Consider the following 12,377-nt stretch of genomic DNA (forward strand, 5'->3'; position numbering starts at 1 on the left):
GTACCCTCCACCACGCGCCGTACGGTGGCTTGCGAAGGATCTATGTAGATGTAGATGTAGTATGCGGTTCTGCGTCGTTGTACGGTAAGATTGCTCTGTCCACTGTCAGCCCCATCTGTGGCAGCGTGAAGTGAACATTACAGGGGACTACATCGAGAGCCTTTAGACCCAGTTTTGCCATGTCTGATGTACAAGGTGCGTTCCATAAGTAATGCGACCAAATTAATAAAAAATCGTTTATCGAATATATTCGTACAAATAATCAAAAATTTTCAAAATAGTACCCTCTTGCGTCGATACACTTCTGGAGGAGGTGTTTCCACGCCTGGAAGGCATCCTGGAATGCCTTTTCCGGAATGTCCTTTAGAGGTGATGTAAGATGCGCCTGGATGCTTTCAATCGTGTCCCAATGTTTTCCTTTCATGACTCCTTTTAACTGCGCAAACGAAAAAGTCAGCAGGAGCCACGTCAGGACTGTAGGGAGGCTGGGGAACCAATGGGGTCTTGGTCCTGGCCAGGAAGTCGTTGACAATGAAGACGCTGTGACTCGGCGCGTTGTCGTGGTGAACTTTCCACGTGTCCTTGACGTCGCTTCGGCAGCGCGAGACCCTCCTTTTCAGTCTTTTGAGCACTTCCAAGTAGAAATCTGAGTTCACTGTACTCCCGGTAGGTACGAATTCGTGGTGGACAATGCGCCTTCTTGGGACGGGGCGACGATGGAGTGTGCCACTCTGAACGCTGGCTTTTTGTCTCAGGGTCGTACTCAAAAATCCACGACCCATCACCAGTGATAACTGAGTTTAAAAAATGAGGATCATTTTCACATATTTCCAACATTTCTCGGCACCGAAGCACTCGCATGTGCATATCCTCTTTCATATACCTGCGCAACTAAAAGTCACAAGCGGGAAAGTCTGGTGCTCTTGGTAGCGTCAATGAAGAGAAACAAAACGCGTCCAGGTAAAATGATCCTCAAAACTCTCTTGGATGCCTTTGCAGTGTGTGACGTTGAACTGTCCTGTTGGAAATAAAAAATCCTGAGTTTATCGGTCATTTCTGCAATTCTGGCAGGAAGAATGTATTCAACATATGTATGCAAACGCAACGTTCAGAGTCCCCTGTCACTTCTATACCGTCCTCCTCAAAAAGGTAAGGCCTCATCACACCAACAGCAGTTATGCGACACCACTGAGTCATGTGTGGCTAGTGAAGTAGTACGAGGGCGTTTAATAAGTAATGTAACGCATTTTTGTTTCTGAAAGCAGGTTGGATTTCTCAGGACTTCAATAAACAAAATTATTCCCAACTCTTTTGGCTACAAAACCCTATTTTCAGTACGAGTATGATATACGTTCAATGAGACGGCCTTACGCTACGTTACTGGGAGGGCATTTATGCCAGCGTGGCGCCACCCTACTGGTCGACTTCGGAGCCAGCTGCATCAATAGTCTCCCCATCATCCACGTACTGGTTCCCGCGGAATGCTTCCTTCATTGAGCCAAACAGATGCAAGTCGGAACGTGAGAGATCCGGACTGTACACCTTTGAGTACCCCAACTGGTGGACGAGTGTGTCAGCAGTACCAACCGAGATGTCCAGTTGAGCAGCGAGACGTTTGGATTTTTTCAATCGAAATTGATCGAGAAAAGAATTTATTGCATCACTTACTGAAAACCCTACCTATTTCATAAGCTACGCAAGGTCGTTCAGGAGCCCAAAAATATAGTTCCGTTAAACTGGTCCATTTAAATGAAAATACACATCATTGCTTGTAAGCACTATTACATTTGCGTCAGCTTTAACCCTTTATTTGGCAGTGTTGCTCTCAAGCAACATCAAATTTCCGTTGGCCTTAAGGGACAACAAACACTTCCCAATGCCTTTTACTGGCATTGTTGCCTCCAGGCAACGTTCCTTTACACACTGCGAATGCCAGTTGTTGTAATAGTTCAAGGTTTTCCACAAGAGATGGCAATTTGTGCAGTGGTGTTACAGAGATCTCCTCGTGTGAGTAACAGGGGAGTCTTATTTTGGTTCTGAAAGAGTGGATTTCAATAAATTGGCAGTAATATTAGCAGATTTTCTTCAAGAAATACCCAGAAGTGAGGTTACAGCAGAAATATTTCATCTAATATTGTTTTGATTTAGGCAAATAGTATAAAACTTTTATGTTGCCTGCGAGCAACATTGCCCATAGTTGGGACATGGGCCATTAGTATATTACATATGCTTACGGCGTGACAGAGTAGACTTTTTATTTTCAGGGGCTTTTTAGCTATGGATTCCACAATATTTTATGGAACTAAAAAAGCGAGAGGAATAGTAGTTCCACCAGCAAACCCGGATTTGTCTGATCTAAGCGAATCTGAAGACTCTGAACTCGAAGTTTTGGCAGACTGTAGAGATGATGATCCAGACTAAATTCCAGAGCTTCAATCTCAGTTGCATAACCTAGTTATACCAGAAACTGATTCTGATTCAGGAAGTGAAATTTCAGAAGCTGAACATGTGCAAGGACCTTCTGCAGTGCTTCTAGTGCAAGTGCCAGTGAAGTGAAAAAGAAAATTACAAAAGCAGTCACTTACATGTGGGTAAAGGAAGACATAACTGCTAGGGCAGAAAGTTTCTCTCCTGTGTTTTCTGATGAAGGCAATACACCACTGGGTTATTCAGAACTAATTGACAAAATTGTGCAAGAAACGAACTTATACTCTGTGCAACGAACTACCACGTCAGTAAAAACCAATATAAATGAAATGGAACAATTTTTCGGTGTTCTGATATACATGGGTCTTGTTTCTATGCCTTCGTACACTGACTATTGGTCTCAGTCAATGAATTGTGAAAAAATCACCAGTATTTTCAGTTTGAAGCGCTTTCAGAAACTCCGCCGATACCTGCATTTTACGAACAATGAGAATGCTGTGAACTCTTCTGACAGACTTTTCAAAATAAGACTTATTCTTGAGTCAATTGTAAAGAACTGCCGTGAGCAGAAACAAGAGTCGGAATTTTCTATAGATTAGATGATGGTTCCATATAAAGGTACAAGAGCAGGTAATTTGCGCCAATATTTTCAAAACAAGCCACACAAGTGAGGTTTTAAGATTTTTGTACGTGCTGGTGTATCTGGAGTTGTCTATGATTTTCTCCCCTATACTAGCAAGGGGATGATAACTGATCTTGCTGATGACGAGAAAGTATTTGGAATTGGAGGACAAGTTGTGGTTACACTTTGTAAAAGTATTCCAAGAGATATTTCTCCCAGAGTTTATTTTGACAATTTCTTTTGCAGCCTTGAACTTATAACATACCTATAAATAATCAAAACATTGAGTCCATGGGCACCATAAGGAAGAACCGAATAAAGAACTGTCCTCTACAAGACGAGAAGCAGTTACTGAAACAAGGACGAGGCAGCTATGACGACAGGAAGGACGGTCACTCAGACCTCATTTTAGTAAGGTGGGCAGACAATAAAATCGTGATACTTGCAAGCTTATTTTGTGGTGTCCAACCACTCTCAACAGTAAAACAATGGGACAGCAATGAAAAAAGAATTGATGTGCCCTGTCCCAGTATTGTACGTTAGTACAACAAGCATATGGGAGGAGTTGATCTTGCTGGTATGCTGATAGATGCTAGATCTGAATGTTGTAAATGCCTGTCTGGTATTTCGAAGAAAATCTTTGAATAAGAAGACCCCATTGAAGTCATTCAGAGCAGATATTGCCAATGGTTTGATGTTTTCAGGGAAAAGGGCAGTAGGAAGGCCCTCAATAGACATAACACCACCACAAAAGAAGAGGAGGGAGCCAACAGCTCCGACTGTTACACAAGATATCCGATTTGATAATATGGAGCATTGGCCTGTATACGGTCCCAAAGATCGTTGTCGTTATTGTCCATCTGGATATTCTACAGTCATGTGTTCAAAATGCAATCTAGTATTGTGCTTCGTTCCAAAGAGGAACTGTTTCCAAAAATTCCATTGCAAGAATAACTAGAAGGGAAAATGAAACAGTTCTATTACACAGCAGGAATGCATAAATGTGTTTATAAATTAAATTATTCACGCACAGGAAACCTTTTGCTAGAGGTTATTGGCAAACACTTTTTTTCTATAATATGTATAAATGTGGTCTACTGCTGGCAATGTTGCTTGTAAGCAACATTTCACAATTTTCATAATTTTTGTCAAAAATTTCTAAAACTAACTGAATTGTATTTCTTTAAGCATAATAAATAAATATAAGCACTGAAAAATGTTTTTCTTTTTTTTCACCATTTTCCAAATAAAGGATTAAAAATCACCTGCATATGTACAGGGAGTTCTTCTCACTGTTGGAACTCGCTACCTTTGTATCACCATTGTATCTTGGATTCAGATGGAATTCCAAATCCAGACTTTTTATCTGGCACTTTCTACCTAAAAATATGCGCGACCGCTACCGTAACAGGTTTGAATCCTGCCTCAGGCATGGATTTGTGTGCCGTCCTTAGGTTAGTTAGGTTTAAGTAGTTCTAAGTTCTAGGAGACTGATGACCTCAGATGTTAAGTCCCATACTGCTCAGAACCATTTGAACCATTTTTGAACTTGTACACCAACGTGCGATGATGGAAAGCAATATTAATGGAACTTTTTTTGAATTAGTGACCAGATTTATCAATAGAACTCACGTCAGAAGAGTTTGCTAGCCACCACAGTCTCTGGAAATCCACATCATTCAGTCATTGCTGTGCAACCCTTGATCGGTGGCAACTGAGACTGTCATCTTGAAAAACAAATTGCCCAAGGTTTTCATCACTGAAATGGTCGCTAACTTTGTTCATTACTTCCTTTTCAACGATTTTACAGTATTCCATACGACTGACTTCATCTCTACATATTTTTACCCTTCCTTTGGAACAAAAGACACCCATACTACACCCCTTTACTAAACTTTTCGATTTGAATAACACACTCTTTGTTCAGTTCCTCTCCAGTTTCAATTGAGTGTTTCAAGCCAGCATCGCTTCCACACACACACACACACACACACACACTAAACTTCTTTTCGACATAGAAAATTACTCTGTCTCCGTCTCGTACGATCCAGTCTTCATACATGTTGCAAACTGAACCATAGCTGCAATGTTTTTCATAGTCAGCATAGGTTTCTTCTTGATAGTCTTCTTCCTGACCTGGCATTCATCTTTGAAAGTCGTCTAAACATTGTTCTATGTGAAATACTCTTCTGAAAATCTCGTTGTTTTGAAAGCAATATCACTTGAACTCATTTTCCTTTTCGCTTGGTGTTGCAAACTTGACAATTTGGTACCTCTCTGTTTTTATAAAGATATACCCACTGTTTCGTGGACAATGAACAATTTCCTTGCAATTTCCCTGTTCGAATATCCTGTATTTTTTTAGCACTACCGCCATTCCTTGCTTCCTCGATGAAATATCATTCTATCTTACCATAACCTAATGCGAGAATTGTAGGTTACATATTCTGCAGGGACCTTTTACAAATATTTAAAACCATAGCAATATTACAACAATGCTGTGCACCTCATAAAACGTAGCATCCTACAACTACAATATCAACGAGTCACAGCTGGAACACAGTCAACTCATAGAAATACCTGGTTGTATCACTTAGTAGAGAGATTAAATAGAATGATCGCATAGGTTCAGTCGTAGGTAGAGCAAATGGCAGACTTCGCTTTATTGGTAGAATTCTTGGGAAATACAGTCAGTCTACAAAGGAGGTTACTTGCAAATCACTCGCGTTTCCCATCCTAAAATATTGGTCAAGTTTATGGAACCCGTACCAGATAGGACCAACAGGGGATATTGAACGTATACAGAGAAGGGCAGCACAGATGGTTACATTTTGTGCGACCGTTGGGAGAGTGTCACAGAAATTCGTAAGAAACTGAACTGGTAGACTCTTTAAGATAGACGTAAACTGTTCCGAGAAAGCCTACTTACAAAGTTTCTAGAACCACCTTTCAGTGATAACTCTGGGATATACGACAACCTCCTACGTATCGCACCCGTAGAAATCGTGGGAACTAAATTAATTACAGGATGCACTTTTTTTTCTTTATTGTTATTTCATGCCCCTGCCCCACACGGGCAGGGGAGGGCTGACAATGGCACAACCCGTCGCTCTTCAGCCCAGTGGCATACAAATAATAAAAGATCAAACTTATGCATAAAAAAGGGAGGGAAAAGGGGGATATAAAAATACATTAAATGGAGATAATGGAAGTTAAAATATACACTAACACGGGGACGTTCTTTGGGGGACAGTTAAAGTCGACATACATTAAAAATAACACAGTCGGCGATTAGTGGGGCACTTAAAATACACTGAAGTCACACAAACAAATTAAAAGTCAGGATGCACAGAGGCATTTGAACTGTTGTTCTCCCCGCGGTCCTTACGTGAAAGAGGCGTAAAATCCGATACGTGGACTTCACAGTGGCTGGCAGAGTACAGGTGTAGATGCAGATGTGTTTAACAAGAAATAACACACAAAATATTAAACTGAAACTTATTGTGACTTGTTTTCTCTCCGGGTGGAAGGAAAACGAGTTTTTCACGCTTCAGCAGCTATTAGTAGGCACAATGTTTCACAAGGGACTACTACTATGCCATCTAGTGGCATAATGATAAGTTATTGGCACTTGTCAACAAGATTTTCCAATCGTGTTGACTTCGTAGTATATCTATTTTTAAACCCGGAAAATAAAATTCTCTTCATAAAATGTTATTTTACATCTTTCAATGACTGTTTCAGACTGAAGTAGGGTTCTAAAAATATCAACATCCAAGCACAACATTGAGTGAAATGAAAAACAAGAAAATATTGCAGTTCAACTAACGAGGAAACATCACCAACTCGACTTCACATTTTAAAGAGAAAAAGCCTACTTGCAATCGATTAAGCACGAAAGTCTGGACCATAATTTTGATAATATGCAGTTATGACTTTCTAAATGTACAGCATTTAAACTTACGCGGTTCCCTTCGTTTGTTAATGCAACAGCCTGAAAGTACTCTACAGCATAATGACTAAGTGGATTGTGAAACGCTGTTTCGACACTGATAACATGCTTTGTCCATTGTGTCTAAGTGCGCTGTTTCTAACCTGCAGCTGGTACCAGAGATATGTTTGTTTTTAACATTTTTATGTTGCGGTTCACAACTGCAGCGTAAATGAATGAAATGATGTTTCATCAAAGAAGTAACTTAGCGCTATTGAATTATTAACATCGTTGTTGTGTGCTGTTTTCTTTCGATTTTAAATCTGGCACTGTTAAAGTGAAGTTCATTCGCTATGCGCTATTTTTCAGTATGATTGGAATGATTAAATCATAAATACAAATAATTAGCTTCATATCATAGTTTTTCTTCAGTTACTTACGTTTATTAATTTTGATTTTGAAGCATGTGTAGAGCTGCAGAATATCAATACGAGAATATCGTTAAAATAATATTGAACGTGTATGTGCGTAAGGTTGACAATTGAAGTACTAACTATTTCTGGTGTACAATAACGTGTTTTCGAACAAGATTTCAAACTCGTTGGGCAGATATGCCCACCTTCCACCTCCTGCCTTTCCACATCCCCGAAGAGGTCCCTGGATGTCACTCCGCTGTACAGTACTTCAGGCTCGGGCATTAAGTGGTTGCAGTAGGGCAGAGCAAGTGACAAACAACCACTTCCGCGAAGATGGCTGTAATTGCATAGTATCAGAGTTATTGCGGTATCGTCGATCGGTACCACCCCCACCAGTGTCTCACAGTTCGCAATAGAAACGCATATTTCTGACAGGCACCGATAGTGGTCGCCCGGGGATCTGCGCAGCCACTGCGCCACACCTTCTGCAGCTTAGACTACAAGTTGCCTCCGTCACCGTGATATAGGATGGCTGGCGGGAGCTACACGCCAGTCTCAGTCGCAGTCTTCGGCAGCCTTCAGGCTTAGTCTTCAACAATTAGTAGCTGGAATTGTTCAGAAGGTACAGTCGTGGAAATATTTATTGCATCACCTTGAATTACTTCGTCTTTTTGTGTTTTGCACAAGTTTGCTTCAGGTTATACCAGTCCCATTGTTGCTAAACTTTGTTGACATATTCTTGCCTTAACAATATGAATTCTTCACGCATGTTTTCCAACAATACACAACTCTTTGTTGTTATCGTTTGGTTCTACAATGAAACCAGTGTTTATACTGCCATTTTGAGTTGAGATTTTGCAGTGAGAAGATGGGCATGTCAGTTGAATTAACGCCAGAAAAGAAAGCTGCTGTATTTGCCTATCCATCTGTTGGTCTGAGCACCAGAAAGATAGCCTCTAAGACAGGATTTAATCAATCTACGATTTCGAGGTTACTGAAAAAATACAGGGAAAAAGGAAATGTTGATTGTGAGAAAGGAAGAGGTCGTAAAAGGGGGTCTACTGCCAAACAGGACAGGGTATTGAAAATGCCTTTGCTCAACGATCGTCGCCTATCATCAACTGAACTAAAGCGAGAATAGGAAGAAATGTGCGACATCCCAGTAACCAGTAGAACTATAAGAAATAGACTACAGGAGACGGGACTCTCAGCCCGTCGTCCTAGAAGGAAGCCTTTGCTGACCACGATAATGCGACAACAACGACTAAACTGGGCAAAGGCACATGCGACATGGACACCAGAGATGTGAAACAAAGTAATCTTTTCAGACGCATTCAAATTTAATCTGCATGGGTCAGATGGAAAAGTGTTCGTGCGTCTAAGAAAAGCTGAGGAGTTTTTGACGTCATGCATAACACATACATGTGCAACATCCACAAGGACAGATGGTCTGGGGGTGCATTTCCAGTCACGGAGTAGGTCGTCTGGACTTCATCAATGGCACTGTTAACGCAGATGCCTACATAAGCATCCTTGAAAGGAAGCTGCTCCTTGCCATAGAGCTTTGAAGGTGAGTCCTGTGACTAATACTTGTACCAAACACGAAGCAGATTACTTTCTTGGTTAATTATCACGTACTTCTACATTTCAGGTAAAATCTTTCCTTCGACAAAATGGAGTTCGAGTATTAGAGTGGCCTGGAAACAGTCCTGATCTCAATCCTATTGAGAACTGTTGGAAGGTTATGAAAATGCTATAACCAAAAAGAAGCCACGGAATAAACGGGAGCCTGTTGGAGACCCTTGTGCGTATGTGGTTTCATGAACTGAGTGAGGAGTACATTAGAAAGTTAATTTTTTCAATGCCTTCACGATGCCAAGTGGTGATCAAGGCGCATGGTGGAGCAACAAAGTATTAAATGCAACACTGTGTTCATATGAGGCAATACAAACACTAAAATCCACCAGTGTTATGTTAAAACATTAATTTCCAGTGTTTCTTTCAGCATCAGTATTCATATTTCAGAAAAGCAAACAGAATAGTTGACATATCCACGTACACTCATTTTTAATAAAGTGTTAAATTATAAAAAACAAACATTTTTATAGAAAGAAAAATTAAGAATGAAAACAAAATGACAAAAATTATTGTGTATATTCATTTCTGATAGAAATCAAGAGAAATCAGGCGAATTTAGCTCAGTTATTCAATGCTCTGTAAGTGAAGACATTCAACCATTGCGTTGTTCATGATAAGATGTGATTCCTGAAATCTGGTATTCTCGGCACACTCTTAACACTGTAGATCTCGAGATACTGAATCCCCCAACGATTTCCGAAATGGGATGTCTAGCTCCAACTACCATTCCGCGTCTAAAGTCTGCTAATTTCCGTCGTGAGGCCTTAGTCACGTTGGAAAACTTTTAGTATGAATCACCTGAGTAAAAATGACAGCCCCGCCAACGCACTGCCCTCTTGTACCTTGTGGACGGGATACGACTCACGTCTGTACATGTGCACGTCGCTATCTCCCGTCTTTTTGTCACCTGAGTGTATACTTCTAACACAAGTGAAGCACCCAGAAGACATTGTCGGATGGCAATGTAACTTCATGTACATGCAAACTACAAGCAGGGATGTAAATGATTAAGCCGGCCGGTGTGGCCGAGAGTTCTAGGCGCTTCAGTCTGGAACCGCGCGGCCGCCACGGTCGCAGGTTCGAATCCTGCCTCGGGCATGCATGTGTGTGCTGTCCTTAGTTTAGTTACGTTTAAGTAGTTCTAGTTCTAGGGGACTGATGACCTCAGATGTTAAGTCCCATAGTGCTCAGAGCCATTTGAACCATTTGTAAATGATTGGACTTACAATTTTCTGTGACAGCTACAACGGTCTCCTAGGTGCATTAGCGCAGTTCGCGTTTAATATTGTTACCAGGCATGATGAGGCATACAAGGGGCGTGAAGAACGTCAGACTTTGAATGATCACTGAGAAGAAGACGGACATGCTGCGTACACATATAAGACAGCGTTATCAGGACCTTCCAGAATTTAAGAGGTCCCTCGATGTGGCTCTCCATTTGGCCGCCTGGTCGAATGGTGCACTGTCTGGCCCGATGTTAGCAGAGGGAGCCTCAAACTGCACTACGCTCTTTAGTTTGTTTTTGTAATAACTGGACCTTATTACTTTCCATTCTATTGAAAAGTGACTTCGCAACGCTTGGAGAAAGCCATAAATTAAATAAAACTCCCGTTTACTTTATTTTCGTGTTTGCAGCACGCTGTAATGCACCTCTCCTTACCGTTGTGTTGTTGTTGTTTTCAGTCCTGAGACTGGTTTGATTCAGCTCTCCATGCTATCCTGTGCAAGCTTCTTCATCTCCCAGTACCTACTGCAGCCTACATCCTTCTGAATCTGCTTAGTGTATTCATCTCTTGGTCTCCCTCCACAATTTTTACCCTCCACGCTGCCTTCCAGTACTAAATTGGTGATCCCTTGATGCCTCAGAACATGTCCTACCAACTGGTCCCTTCTTCTTGTAAAGTTGTGCCACAAACTCCTCTTCTCCCCAGTTCTATTCAATACCTCCTCATTAGTTATGTGATCTACCCATCTAACCTTCAGCATTCTTCTGTAGCACCACATTTCGAAAGCTTCTATTCTCTTCTTGTCCAAACTATTTAGCGTCCATGTTTCACTTCCATACATGGCTACACTCCATTACCGTTGTGTATGAAGTGATAAACAATAGTTATGGCCCGCATTATCGCCCGTAATCGATTGTTGTGTCTAATATCTTGCAAGAGCTCTTTTTTTACTTGAAGCTGAGGTCGAGTTGGTCACGTTTCCTTGTAAGTGGGGTACTTCTCTGGACTGGAATTTACTAGGCAGTCCAAAAACGTTCATTTCCAGTAGGTCACTATGCACGAAAATAGATAAACGCTCTTACAGAACTGTATTTTGAGAACAGTCGTGACCCCAAGGCCCCCTCCCACCCTTCCCTCCCTCCGAATTGGACCCTCACATGTAACGAGTGCAGCGTTGCTTTTTAGCTGTAGTCACTTACCTGGATTCTCCTGCAGCGTGTGAACGCTTCCCTCTTGCTGTAGCGTAGCAACTAACCTCTGAGGCAGGTACGCAGGTCCGCAGCTGCGCAGAGAAGGCGGTACTAGGCGGACAGCGTAGCAGGCGGCCTGCCGTCGCATTGGAGGACGCAGCGTCGGCCACACAGAGGACGAAGCCTCTGCAGTCCGCGGGCACCGGCCACAGTCCGGGGCCGCCGCCGCACAGGGACTCACTGCGCAAACAAGAGTAGCGTCCAGAATGAGATTTTCACTCTGCAGCGGAGTGTGCGCTGATATGAAACTTCCTGGCAGATTAAAACTGTGTGCCGGACCGAGACTCCAACTCGGAACCTTTGCCTTTCGCAGGCAAGTGCTGTACCAACTGAGCTACCCAAGCACGACTCATGCCCCGTCCTCACAGCTTTACTTCTGCCAGTATCTCGTCTCCTACCTTCCAAACTTTACAGAAGCTCTCCTGCGAACCCTGCAGAACTAGCACTCCTGAAAGAAAGGATACTGCGGAGACATGGCTTAGCCTCAGCCTGGGGGATGTTTCCAGAATGAAGTTTGGAAGGTAGGAGACGAGATACTGGCAGAAGTAAAGCTGTGAGGACGGGGCGTGAGTCGTGCTTGGGTAGCTCAGTTGGTAGAGCACTTGCCCGCGAAAGGCAAAGGTCCCGAGTTCGAGTCTCGGTCCAGCACACAGTTTTAATCTGCCAGGAAGTTTCAAGAGTAGCGTCGTCTACGTGGCGTCGTCTCGTGGCTGGAGAAGGCGTGCGGCGTTTGGACAGGAAAGCTGTGGACCTAGGAGTCCACTGGGTGGGATGGGAGGGAGAGGAGAGGAGGCACCTACCTCTCCTGGTATGTGGAGGATGTAGTGTTTCAACGTCTGGAGCTGCACCACTACGGGTCATGATGCT

At 42.4% G+C, this 12,377-nt stretch overlaps 1 protein-coding gene across 1 annotated transcript in view; it reads right to left on the bottom strand.

Annotated features, from left to right (window-relative positions):
- Positions 1-12,377, bottom strand: part of LOC126153905 (uncharacterized) — a 198,989-nt gene that overhangs the window by 131,804 nt on the left and 54,808 nt on the right. Inside the window, exon 3 of the mRNA XM_049916101.1 lies at positions 11,516-11,690. Coding sequence (XP_049772058.1) covers positions 11,516-11,690 — 175 coding nt within the window. The remainder of the gene's footprint in view (positions 1-11,515; positions 11,691-12,377) is intronic.

Source organism: Schistocerca cancellata, chromosome 2 (genome assembly GCF_023864275.1).
Source record: "Schistocerca cancellata isolate TAMUIC-IGC-003103 chromosome 2, iqSchCanc2.1, whole genome shotgun sequence".
In the NCBI taxonomy this organism is placed as follows: Eukaryota; Metazoa; Arthropoda; class Insecta; order Orthoptera; family Acrididae; genus Schistocerca; species Schistocerca cancellata.